Below are 14,300 nucleotides of genomic sequence, written 5' to 3'. Positions count from 1 at the left end.
TTTGTGCATGAACAAGGTTTGGGTTTCCTAAGTAGTCAAGTCCACCTTCTGAGAATATTTGTTATCCTGCTTTGAACCAAACTGGTTCTTTGAAGTCAACTCTCACCCATTTTTCAAGTACTTCTGGTGTGATGCATCCTAGTGCTCCTAGCATAGCCCATCTTCCATGAATCACCTTCATTATTCAACATAGTTTAGTATCATTATTTATTGGTCTTATAAAACCTCATCATGAAGGAAAAACATTATTTTTTTAAAAGAGAAAATTGAAGTTTAAGCCTTAATTGTTTTTGTATTTGAGCATTTTTAAGTATGAAAATTAACCTCAAGAGCCCTGTTCTTGGCAAATGCCTCTGGGTCAGCAGATAATCCAGCAGTGTCCCATCCATAATCATTGATCTTTCTAAGCCAAATAAAAAAAAAAAGAACAAATAGAAAACAAATAGTAGTAAATTGCAATTAAAAAAGCAACAAACTCTAACTCTAAAACTCTAAAAATCGAGTGAAGAATGAGAATGGTGAAATAGAGAACATAACTCACCACTGTGTGGAAACATATTGAGTATATGGAGGCATTGGTGATAATTATCTACCCATTTCAAAAAGAGCAACTTTAATAACAACAAGACCTATGAAACTGAATCCTTGGCAGCAACATGTTCTCCATTCATTCAATATTTTACAAAACATTTCATAGAGTCAAATAATAGTAGGTATTTCAAAAAGTTCCAAACAGATTGGAACGAGTCATGTATGACCCCAAAAAATTCAAAAAAGATGCACCTGAAAATGCAAAGCACAACACAGCCAATGGAAAAGAAGTCAGAACAGATCAAAATACAAGTATAAATAAAATACTACAAGTAGAAAAATAAAACAGCATACCTCTAATGTCATCAAGCACAACCATCTCCAGATGGCTGTGCACCCCCTGCAGATGCATTTGTGGTTCCTTCCCCAACAATTAATCTTTCAAATTCTGTGGAATATCAAAATACACAATTCATGAGAAATAAGTAAAACAATCACATTGTTGCTACAATCAATTAATAAAAGAAATTAAAGAGTGATTATATACCTGTTATAATTTCTTCAGAAAGCTCAACTTCTTCCACAAGATTAAGATCTTTATATGAGGTCATGGTAGGCTTCAACCATTGCTGTGCACAGATTAATGCCTCAGCCATTTGCGGCTTCAAAGAGCTCCTAAATGTTTCAATAACTCTACCTCCCGTGCTGAATGCACTTTCAGAAGCCACTGTTGACACCGGTATAGCAAGAATGTCTCTGGCCATAATAGATAAGACCGGGTATGTGGCGGCATTAAGTTTTCACCAACTCAAAAGATCAAAGGTATCACTCTTTTTTTCACAGGGACTAGTAAGATACACTTGTAGCTCGTTCTTTTGAATAACTGCATTCTCCTCTTCCAAATGTTCGTCAAAAGCTTTTTCTTTTGCCTTACGTGAATAACGGCCAGCACATACAATTGTATCAACAACAGGATCAATAACCATAGGACTTGGTTTGTTAAGTTTCCTATCATACTCTTGCTTATACCAATTGTACAAATTGGTCATAGCAGCCTCAATAGAAGCAAGTAAATCAGTACCGAATTGGGCTCTCCCTACATACATCTCCTTAAATTTCCACCCAATAATTCTCGACTTGAACCGTGGATCCAAAATAACACCAAAATACAGCAACTTGTTCATGTTTGCAACATCACCCCAATACTTATTAAACTTTTCCACCATTTCCTTACCCACACTTGCAAAAACGGAGTTTAAATCCAAACAAGCCTCTTGCAACTCACATTGTATATCAGCAATTTGATGAAATGCTGCATGTATACTCACTTCTTGTGAGGATGAAAACACCAAAGTAGCGTCATAAAATAACTTCAAAAAAGTTGCAAAAGCCCTACCTATGTCCCAATCATAACTAATAGGAGGACCAGCATCTCCAAAATAATCCCTATAACTCGATTCTAACTCATCAAGCTTTTCAAATGCCAACTCAAACTTCTCTGCAGATTCTAGCATCAAGTACGTCGAGTTCCAACGAGTTGAAACATCAAGAGAGACACCCTTTTTAGAAGTAATTCCAGCAAACCCGACACATTCCTTGAATTTACCAGCCCTATGAGACGAAGATTTTATATACCTAACTGCGGTCCTAATGCTAGAGATTGACAAGTCTTTCTCTTTCAAACCATCACTCACAATCAAATTCAATATGTGTGCGTTACACCTCATATGAAAATACGACCCATCCCCCATCAACCCATTCATAGTTTTAATCTTTCTCTTCAACAACCCTACAGCTACATCATTAGCTGATGCATTATCCACGGTTATTGTTGACACCTTCCTAATCCCCCAGTCCCTTAAAACTTCTTCAATCTTTTGAGCTATAGTTTCACCCTTATGATCAGGAATTGTAATGAAGGATATTATCCTTTTTTGATACTTCCACTCATTATCCACAAAGTGTGCTGTAATAACTATGTAGTTCAAATTTTGGATTGAGGTCCAACAGTCTGTTGTGAGTGCCACGCTATTGCAATCAGACTTAAAGAAAGCTTTGAGGGTTTTTTTTTCATCCACGAACAATTGAAAACAATCTCTAGCTATTGTACGCCTAGAAGGGATAGCAAATTGGGGCTGTAACGTTTGACACAAATACTTAAATCCCTCACCTTCCACTGCCTTGAATGGTTGTTCATCTAAAATGACAAACATAGACACTGCCTTTCTACAAGCGGCATAGATATATTTGGTGCTCACAGGAACCATACCAGACCCCTCTACAGTTGGAAATGTAAGGATTGTTTGGTTGGGATCACCTAACACATCAACTGGTTTTCTAGTGCAAACATCTATGTGATTTAACATGTTAGTGGTGCCATGACTTTGAGAGCCCGACCGATACTTTTTGTGACACCACTTACAAGCTGACATTTCATTTTCTGGATCACCTCCAGGTATTCTATTAAAAACGGTCCAAGCTCTAGATGATTGTCTAGGACCATTTGCATTAGATTTCCTCTTTTTAGTCACTTCATTATTAGCTTCTGTTTCAGCAGCTGGAGTTGTTGCTGGTACAGTAGCTTGTGGTTGAGTTAAATCTAAAATAGAAGGTGTGTTTTGAGTAGGTTGGACCCTCACTGAAATAATGTATACATTCCAAATCACAATTAGTGTCAGTTTTAATTATTTTATTCAATTTAAGTTATTAAAATTTTGGTTAATATTATTTACTTTCATTTTTTAAAAGATTATTCAGTTTTAAAAAAACAATTCGGTTTCAGTTTTTAAAAGATTAATCGGTTTTAATATTATACTTGAATACACATAAAACATACTTGAACACACACAAGATAATGAGAAATAGATAAGTTACCGCTTCCTTGCCCTTCCACTTCTTGGCTACCTCCTCCTTGATTTACAGCTCCTCGCCTACGTCCTCCTTGATTTACAGCTCCTCGCTTACGTCCTCCTTGATTAACAGCTTGTTGCAAACTACTACTACCTTCTCCTTGTTCCATCTTTCTAAGTCAAATCAACAAAAAAATAAAATAAGGAACAAATACAAAACATATAATACAAAACTAAAATTAAAAAAGTATACACATATAAACATTATTAATACCTCTCAAGTGTCAACTTTTACCACAGCTTGAATTTTTTTTAATTCACAAACCCCTAATCCAAATCAACAAGATTATTAGTAAAATAGTAACATTAAAACACTATCTTGAAAGGAAAAAACTAACACTTACAAACAATGATCTTACTCTACATGCTCCTTCAACCATGCTCCATCTCTGCAGACAAAAGAAAAACAAAAACAAGTTGAAATAAAATTGAAACAAAGTTAACAAAACTCTCAGGGAAACAAAGTAATAAAAACTACAAAAACTAAAACTACAAAAATTACAGACAAAGTAATAATAATAACTTTGAATAACAAATCCTAACTCAAAAATCCTGCCAAGAGACCATAAGATAGGGGGAAAAGAAAATACATGTTTCAAAACATGCTTACAATAAAAACTAAAACAAAACAAAAAAGAAACTAATTAAATGTGTTTTCTTTAAAAATTTCTTAATCAAATGACTAAGAATCAACTAATGATAATGAACAAGATACATGTAAACAGAGGAATAAAAAAGCATCTGATGAATTAAAAAAAAGCAAATTAACATGGTAACTATTTTAATAAATAACTATTTTATAGGCTAATTTATAGGAAAAGTAGTTTAGAAAATAGTTAAACGTTTTCTTCTTGCCATAGTCAATTACGTTTTCCTATTTTATAGGCTATTTCATATTTTGGTTCTTTCAATTTACAAAACAATCAACCTAAGCTTTCAACTTTTCACCACCATTTACAACCAAATTCAAATCAGAAACATTAGGAACAACGAGGGAGACGATCCTTTCGACGAAAATTCCGATGTCATTTGAGCGAAGCTCATACCGGATCCCTAATTATCACCCACTCCTTCACCAAATCCAAAATAGTTAAAACTTTGTAGAGAAGCTTGAGAAGAATGAAAAAGATTGAAGAAATCAACAGAGATTTCTCTTGCAAAGAAAAGAAATCATACCTCTTTTTGCGAAGAAAACGATTGAATATATAAATAAAACACAAAGAATGAAAGGATGGGAATGATACCTTCTTCGAAGATGGTGGTTGTGCGACGACGGTGGTGGATCGGCGTTGATTTCAGATTCTTCGCTCTTCTCTTTCCAGCTGCGCTAGGGTTTGAGTTGAAGAGAGAATGAATGAGTGTCTCGTGAAATGCTAAACGACATCGTATAACACTAACAATAATATATATATTAATTAAAATAAAAAAACTGAGAGTAGCGGGTCGGTTCGGTTACCCGCGAATCAGAATTTTTCACCCGAACCCGACCATCCCAGATCATATTAACCCGCTTTTTTGACCTGTCAACCCGCGGGCCAGCTTCCACCCGACCCGGTTCGGTTTTTTGGACTGGTTTCTTTCGGTTTGGGCCGGGCCTTCGGGTTCTGTCCACCCCTAGAATCAAGCATAATATTTTCATACGAGAGTAAGACAATCGGTTTGTTAGATAAAAGACATCGCCTCTACAAAGGCCAATAAAGAGGTCTTGTTCAAAAGTTAAGACTGTTTGACCACTAGGCCACCAACCCAATTCAAATTTTAAAAATCATGACCACAAACATGCTTCGAGCTTTAAAACTCGAGGGGGTTATTTATGAAAAATCAAGGGGTGCGAGGCTCGAAAGATTGGGGGCAGAAGGAACGTTCAAGTATTATTTTCTTCTAACCTAAGCGGTTTATGGGGTTGAGAGGTGAAAACATTGTTGATATTTTCTCTCCCCACCCCCATGAATCTTTTATCCCCCTGAATTTCTAATTTTGCCCTTGAAAAAACTTCGGTTCGTAGAAACTGAAGTTTTTTTTTGCCTTGAAAACAAATTTCGGTTTCTAAAAACCGAAATTTACTCTGAATTTGCACTAGAAAAAATTCGGTTTCTGCGAACCGAATTTTTCTGCAAGGGCAAAATTGAAATATTGGGGTATAAAAGATTCATGGGAGGGGGAAGAGAAAACATCAACATTGTTTCTTCCGGTGTTAAGGTCCAATGGGCCAAACCAAACTATTTTGTAGGGAAAATGTAATTTGGTTTAATTATGTTATTTGATCGAGAATGTCCAACATGAGTTGTTCAAGTGGTGGATGATGTTTCGACCAAAAAAAAAAGTGGGGATGATGCATAAGTCAAAAATAATATTATAACGAATACGAATTTTACAAAATTTACTGTTGGATTGAAAATTTATATCATATAGATCATTCATAAAAAAAAATTAAATAAATTAAAAATCATTTGATATATTATTGATCATATCAAAATTAACGAAATTCAATAAAAACCCATAAATCAGCATAGATCTCTTCCCCTTCACAAGATATCTTAGACCAACAAACATACTAGACAAATTTTTGCTCCCTCCACGATTAGCATTTCATTTTGAACTCTTTCGTCCAATTAAGCAACCAAATCAACCAGCAATTATTTTATTTTTTTTCAAAATGCATTCAAAGGTTCTTTAAGTTTTACGGTTGTAACATATATATATCCTCTAAGTTTTTTAAGTACTCTCTTCGGTCCTATATATAAGGAATACTTTAGAAAAGAAAAAATTGGTCCTTTTTATAAGAAAAACTCTTTAAATTTATTCTTTATTTGTAACTTTGATACAACCGGCTTAATATGGAGGTATCGAAAAGAAGCACTCTTATAGTGAGTGTAAACTCCTTGAGAAATTAGGAAGAAGAAAAAGAAGAATTTGAGAGAGAAATAGAATCTTCTTATCATTCATCATAATCAAAAAAGAGTTTCAAGTACAGATTATATAATGCAAGTGTAGCATAACAAACTTGCGTAATTTGCGGCAATGTAAAATAACGACAAAAAGATAAACATGAGTAGTAGTTTGTGCTCTTCCCAAGTGTCGGGCTTTCTGACTCGTCATCACTATTGGGCTCATCGATGACTTGAATCGGGCTTTCACTTAAAAGAGGGGTGTATCAAAGTTAGAAAAGTTAAAAGATCTAGTATTTGTTATGAAATGTGACTACTTCTCTACCCTCACATAAATTGAGGGCATATGTCCTATGTTGATGTGGCATGATGTGGCACCAATGAAATTCATCCACATGTATCTAAGTCAAACATAAATAATATTTTACAACAAAGTAATTTTGACTACTTTTATTTTCAATTAATTATATTTTAGGTTACTAATTTTCTTTAATTATATTTTAGGCTATTTGGGTAAACGCATCACTTTACCATCAAATTTCATCACAACAAGCTTCAGCCACCAATTTTTACACGATCATCATTGCTTCTTTCTCCATTCTTATCATCGGTAACCAAATTCTTCCTTTGTCGTAGCCGCTTCTTCTCTTCTACAATTGCCGTCGCCGTTTCTCCTCTTCTGTAATTGCCGCTTCTTCTTGCTCTTCCTTCAACCTTCAAACGCCCATTCACCTCTTCCGGAATCACTTCTCCATCATCTGCTACGTTTGTTCCAGAATCGGATTCGTCTATGTAACATTGATCTTATTTTTTATTCTCTATTTGTTCCAGAATTGAATCGGAATCAATTCGCTCATTTTCAATTTTTTATTTATGCGCAGAAGAAAGTTGTGTTTGAGACCGTAAAACAATTTGAAGAAGAAGCAAACAAATTAGAAGCAATTAGGATCAAAATGTAAATTCATAGATTATAATACCTAAAATATAATTAATTTAAAAATAAAAGTAGTCAAAATTAATTTGTGGTAAAAAATTAATTAAACTTGACTTAAATACATGTGGATAAATTTTATTAGTGTCACATCAGCGTAAGACATATGCCTTCGATTTATGAGAGAGTTGATTAGAAAAAACCTAATAAAAAACAATGGATGAATTTTGGCTTCATTTTTGAAGTGCTCGTGTCGTGTCGTGTCGTGTGTGAAATAAATGTATTGTTTGTTTTTATGTAAGAAAATTTAAGGAACAGAATATGTGAATTGCCTTGATCACATCACATCACATCACATCGCAGTGAAAACAAAAGCACGAAGGAACAATGATGAATTTGTTTGTCTTTACCATCGTGATTGCGTGCGGAATTTACTGCTGCAATGGAGAAAGACTGATTGATGTAAAAGGAAATCCTGATTCAGTGATTTGGGTTGTTCAGCTTTCCGATCTTCATTTCAGCGTTCATCATCCAAACAGAGCCCAACACTTCAACGACCTTGTCGCTCCCTCTCTTTCCATCATCAATCCTTCCCTTGTCCTCATCACCGGTGACCTCACAGGTATCAGTATCACATTTCATTTTTATTTATTTCATTTCTAAAACTATGATGCAATCCAATTAATTAAATTTTGTTATTTTAATGGATCAAATTAATTAATAGTATCCTACAATTTGATGGAATCAATTGGTGATTCAGTATTGTACAGGTATTTGAATCTTATGGGATATGTATGTGTATGTAATGTGTTGTAGTAATTTTGTGGATGGTACTGGTTTAACAGATGGTAAAAGCAAAGATTTGCTAACAATGAAGCAGAATGAGGATGAATGGGTGGAATACCGGAATGTGATGGATAATGTTATTGAGAGAAGTGGACTTCAGAAGAGTTTGTTCTATGACCTCAGAGGAAACCATGATAGCTTTGGTGTTCCCGTTATTGGCGGTTCCTTTGATTTCTTTTCTAAATACAGCATTAATGGGCAATTAGGCAGAAATGGGAGTGTCAGTAGTGTCACTCTTGAGGTTAGTCTCAACCTCAACCCTTCCTTTACTGTGTTAACTAGCTCTCATTCTATGAAATTTGTCATATATGTCACATTCCCTTGAGAACAAATTTTAAACTAGAGCAATGCTAGCAACCTCCTACTCTTTAGGTGTATCTGATTTGCTAAAACATGAAAGACTGACTAGTAGAGAGTACAAAAAACACCTCTGTTTCATGTTGAATTGTAAAAATGATTATAAGACAATACGAAACAAAAAATGAAGCACAAGAGTGAAGACTAAATTTGTGTTACTTAATGAATCTAGACCAACCAAAGGTAAAAAAAATCTTGGTCCATTTGGCCATGTCCAATCAAAACCAATGTATAACATTATCAGCTAGCTCAATTTAAGCTCGTACTCGGTGCATCCCTTTGACAAATTCTATATTATTGGGTGAATTTGATATAGGTTCTACTAGAAAATCCTGGGTCTACAATCTTTTTTAGTGTGACTCACATGAAATTTTGTTGCTAGCATATTTTCTAAAAGCATTACAATAAGCAAATTGTAACAGAAATTTAAATGGATCATGTAACAAACTGGATTTGACTCATTTAAAGTGAGAGGTTCACTTGTAAAGGAATTAATAATAATTGATGAGAAATCAACAGTTCAAATTGTGAAAAAATGCATGCATGTACACGATAAATTATGAGCTTGTTGAAATCTGGTTCTTTGCTTTTCTCAATAATGCCCGGGAGGTTATAACGTCTCACTTTTTATTTTATAGTGAAGCCTTATCTTGGGGCAGTCAAATCTCAAGAGACTACATATTATTTCTAATACAATAGAGGGAAGGGGCTGTCATCTTTTCTTACACCAGAATATGATTTTTGCGATTTTGGTTTGAAATTACTTATGCTTGAAGAACCAACCAATATATTATTTTGAACCCTCGCAATATTATTTCTCCTAATTGTCATTTTGAGGATTGACCATTGAATCATTTTTGCCAGTCAAGATACTATTCAACTTCTGAATGATAATGCTGGAAAAGTTGAGTTTGAAAGCGCGCATACATATATATGTGTGTGTGTGTGTGTGTGTGTGTGTGTGTGTGTGTGTGTGTGTGTTGAAAAGACCAAAAAATGGGGAGCTCAATAACCGTAGGCTTGAATTTTGGTATTATTATTTTCTTGTGTTACCTCCTTTCTCATTTGCACATACCTGCATTCTATCACACAGACTAAGGAGCGGAAACATCTCTTTGTTGGGATTGATACCACAATGTCAACTGGCTTACGAGGTCCAACTAATCTTTTTGGGCACCCGACAGATCAATTACTAAAGGATCTGGACTCAGAACTCTCACACTGGGATTCACAGTCGGAAAAACCAGTCACCAAAATATCTTTTGGCCATTTTCCACTCTCATTTTCTGCACCCTCTAGTTCTGGAAGAACCTTGAAAGATGTTTTCCTAAAGCATTCCATATCAGCCTACCTGTGTGGGCATCTCCATTCTAGGTTTGGCAAGAACTTAAAGCGGCACCATCAGTTGAGCAATCACTTTTTATCCCCGCAGAAATTTTTTCAGTTTAACGTTCATCAAAATTCTTTTGAAAGCACTGTAAATTGCTCTTCAGAATCCCCTCCACAAGAGTTTTGGGAGTGGGAGATAGGCGATTGGAGAAAGAGTAGAGCCGTTCGAGTTTTAGCCATTGATAGAGGTCATGTTTCATATGTTGATCTTGATTTCAAATCAGGGGCCGAACAAGCAATTATATTGCCCACTTTTCCTTTAGATTCTCGCTTCATGCAGACATCTTCATGCCATCATAACTATGAATGTCATTCTGTGGACTCGTCATCTTATGAGACAATCCGTGCTCTGGTATTTTCTGTTTCTCCAGTTGAATCTGTTGTGGCAAGGGTCTATGATTCACGATATGGAAGTCTTGTTTTAGTTATAGAAACCCATATGACCAAGCATGCTGGTGAGAATTTTAGGGGGAACCTCTATGTTGCTCCGTGGAATTTCAAAGCCTTTGAGGATACTTCTCCTAATAGATTTTGGCTTCAAATTGAGTCAAATGACATCATGGGCAGATCCACTTTGACTGAATTAAGGCCATTTTCTATTAATGGTCGTAGCTTCAGGCTTTCTTGGAGCTGGAAAGAGTTTTATGTCATGGGATGTCAATGGGCCTCCTTATATTACCCATTATTATGGTCTGCTTTGTGCTTTATGTTCTCCTTTCTTCTTCTTCCAAAAGCTCTCCTTGTTTTTCAAAAGAATATGTATACTTACAAGAACTTTATCGCCAATAAAGGCATAGTAAATGGTGTATTATGGATTCTCCAGGAGGTCTGCAGGGTTCATATATTATGGTTTGGTTGGATAGGATACTTATTCTATCTTATATTGTTCCCCTGGTTTATTGGGCAAGTTTTTACTGAAGGGGCGAATATGGTGTACATGACCTATATGGGTTGGGCTGTAGAGACTTCTAATGGAAAGGGGAAGTTTGAGTTTGTTGGATCCCCGGATATTTTGGTGTTGGTTCTTCCTCATATATTATTTGTGGTTTTGCCTGCAATTTTGGTGACTGGTGCTCTTACTGCTGAAAGAGCAATTTACCGGGAACGCGTGTTAGCATTTTCAGGGAAGAAAAAAGATGATCTTGATTTGAACTCCAGAAGACCTTTAAAAAATGGAAGCCATAGCAGCACAACATCTAATCCCCACCTTGGCAAGCGAAGGATCCGGAAGCTTCTGTGTGTGTTTTGCTTGGCAATATGTTGGAAGCATTTTATGGTAATGTTTTAATACTTTAGAGTTCGGTCCATGCAAAATTGTAGGTAAATAGTGTATTCATTATAATAGAGGCATCTATAGGTTTAGTTCATTAAGAAAATTAAATAAATACAGCAAAAATCAAAGCCTTTTTTTGGCTAGGTGGGATTAGCTATATAGATCAAACGGCATCATGAGTCATATATGGAAATAGACCATTTAACTCTAAATTTATCTTAACTGTTTAGCTTACAGCTTTCTTTGGTTCTCCTTTACTCTAATAGAAATTTATCCTGATTGTTCATTTCTTTCTTGTTGTGTAAAGAATGGATCAAATATGCTTAATGGAGTCCTTTATTATCAGTCTGAAATTAGCTAGGAACCTAGTTTCTTTTCTTTTAGAGGAACGATGGGGATTACTTGTTGCATCTTTTGACAAATAGAATAGGCAGTTTTTCAGTTGTCCTTTTGCCTTAACCTTTTCTATTATTTTCTTGTTTTTTCATTTTATCATATATACTTCACTGTTCCATTGCAGAACTGCAGAGCTCTTGTAAAAGCCTATGATATGAACCCAGTACTCCATTTACTGGGTTATGGTCTTTCAATCCCCTTGTTACTGGCATATGCTGTCAGTGAAACCAGAAGTGCCCGATGAAACTTGTTTGAAGGGTTCACGGTTACTCACCTCGGGCCAAATCTGCAGGCGCGGGTTCTACTACAGAGCACACACTTGTGGTCGCGGTCAGTTCTAAAATTCATCAAAACTAGCTGGGGCCAACAAATATTCCACACCCGTCGACTGGCAACAAAAGTACTGGTTGTTTGGCAAAGCATGCTTATAATCTGCCTTTGGTTTTCCTCCACCAACCCAAATGTACAAACAATTCTTCATTGTAATATTTCTTTTGTTTGTCCTCTAAGGTGTTGTGTCCTCTTTAGTTTAGGAATTTTGCTGTTAGAAGAAAGAAGGCTATGCATAATGCAGTATGCACTGTGGTTTGTTGGTTTTACTGGGGTTGAAGATGAATGCAACAAAGTTGTTATAATGGCAAAGTCACTTTACAAAAACAAGTTAAAACTAGTATTTGTAGAATGTAAATTTACTAATTAACTACTGAATTGTGGTATTGCTGTGATTTCATATGCATGTCAAATTCAAATTATTTTATAGCCTTTTAAGCATAATTTCCTAATATTTTGAAAACGTATAAAACGTGAAGTCCGTACTGATTTTCAAATTTCATATAAAGTTAATTGCAGCTGGACACGATTGAGTTTTCAATCAACTGCAATTCTGCTAAGTCTCTCTCAAGTCTCACCAAGACTTCTTGTAAACTACTCATACCATTTTATATTGTCAAGATAACAAACTAATAAGTCCCTTTCTTTTTGTTTTCCATAAATTCCCTCCAATTGATGTAACTCTATTGTGGGCATTGTCAGGTCTTGGAGAACATGTATTCTCTTCTTTCATGTTAATATAAACAATGTTAATAGTCGTACAATTCAACTAATTACCAACTGATTAGATCGATGTCGCGATGTCTTTACTAAGTCGATCACCTGTGGATTTTGAAACACTGATGTGCAGTAGTTCCAAAGGTTTTTGGTTTCGCCATTCTAACTCCTCCACTATTAAATCAGTCCGTTTTAGAAAATTGTTGTTGCTCAATGCAAACTCTCCGATGTCGGTACTCTTTGGTAAGAAATGGTGCTCTCTCTCTCTCGGTTCCGTGCTCTCCCTATCCCTTGCATCTGTCATTTGGTTGTGCTTACCTTTCTAAAAGAACGAATACCTTGATTATCATCTTTTCTTTAGGAAGGGAATTTTGTAGTTATACAGAAGAAATTGTTGACATTACACCATTGAAAATCATCTTAAAAAAAAAAAGAGTTTAAAGACTACGCACAGTCAGTGTAAATTAATTTTACACTGACAACCAATAAGAATGAAGCATTCTTCCACGTCATATTAAGAAAGCGGGGTTTAGTGGGGTGGTGTGGCAGAAAACATGATTGGTATTAGTTGACATTATTTTACACTGTCAGTGCATATTCTTTTTTCTCAAAAAAAAATTACATTACATAAATTCTAAAAAGAGAAAAAGGAATATGCATTGACGGTGTAAAATAATTTTATACTATCAACCAATAACAATCATGTATTCTATCACACCATCCCATTTCGCTCTGCTTGCAATAATATGGAAGATTAGATGATTCTTATTTAATGTCAATGTAAAATTAATTTACACTGACGCATAATCTTAAAATTCTTCTAAAAAATTACACATTTTAACGTATCTACTAATAAAAAATGTCACGAGATTCTCATAGTCTCTCCACTAATTAAAATATGGTGTGTTCTCATCTTTCTCCCAACCAATAATTAAAAGCATGAATTTCTCATCTCTCGACCACTTGGGGTTGGTCGAGTGGTGTTGACTTGGGCCCTTGGAGTATGCTCCTCTCAAGGTCTCAGGTTCGATTCCCACTGGTGCCAATTTCGGTGGGCTAAGTCCATACAGAGCAAAAAAAAACTCTGGCTTTAAATGGGGCCCCGCAAGTGGGCGGTGGGATTGGTCCCCTTGGATTAGTCGGTCCTAAGGCCGGATACCAAGTTTTCAAAAAAAAGAACTAAGAACTAATCACTTCTTTCACTTTCAATCATACTATAAGATAAAATAGAAGGCCCAAAGTTACGAGGTGAATGAACTGGCCTACTCTAAACACTTCTTTCACTTTCAATCATACTAATGTCACCATCAAATGTAATTTTCCTTACAGAAAAGATGGTGTTGGTAAGTATTTCGAAAGTAAAGAGAGGGGAAAAAAAAAGCTTTTAATTCCATTCTGGTTGCACTAATCACTTGAATCAGATAATTAAAGGAAAAACCCAAACATTGAAAACATGAAGCTATCTAACATAGTTTACCAACACCTTGTTTACTTTGAAAGTGGTTGTCCAATATGAACTTCGGAAGGCTTTTAATGATGAACATATTCAACTGATGTTTCATGTTTATTCTTGGCGAGCAAAACCCAGTTGCATGAGTTATACGAAACATTTGAGGATGTCCCTCAATTGCATTTTGTAGAGAAGAAAATGAATCCTACCTCAAATTAAGGATTTTTTAGAAGATAGTGTCTTAAAAGATAAATGACCAAAAGACCTATACCACACAAGACAA

General features: G+C 35.3%; 1 protein-coding gene across 1 annotated transcript; it reads left to right on the top strand.

The window, feature by feature from the left end:
* Positions 1–7,453: 7,453 nt before the first annotated feature.
* LOC123888506 (putative metallophosphoesterase At3g03305) lies at positions 7,454–12,250 on the top strand. The gene is made up of 4 exons (XM_045937590.1): positions 7,454–7,881; positions 8,105–8,346; positions 9,556–11,127; positions 11,645–12,250. Exons 1-4 carry the CDS (start codon positions 7,647–7,649, stop codon positions 11,762–11,764), a joined length of 2,169 nt encoding a protein of 722 aa, XP_045793546.1. The 5' UTR covers positions 7,454–7,646; the 3' UTR covers positions 11,765–12,250.
* Positions 12,251–14,300: the final 2,050 nt, after the last annotated feature.

The sequence above is a fragment of the Trifolium pratense genome, linkage group LG6 (assembly GCF_020283565.1).
Source record: "Trifolium pratense cultivar HEN17-A07 linkage group LG6, ARS_RC_1.1, whole genome shotgun sequence".
NCBI classification, from domain to species: Eukaryota; Viridiplantae; Streptophyta; class Magnoliopsida; order Fabales; family Fabaceae; genus Trifolium; species Trifolium pratense.
Note: the sequence above shows the minus strand (reverse complement) of the source record. Positions and strands in the feature narration are given on the sequence as shown.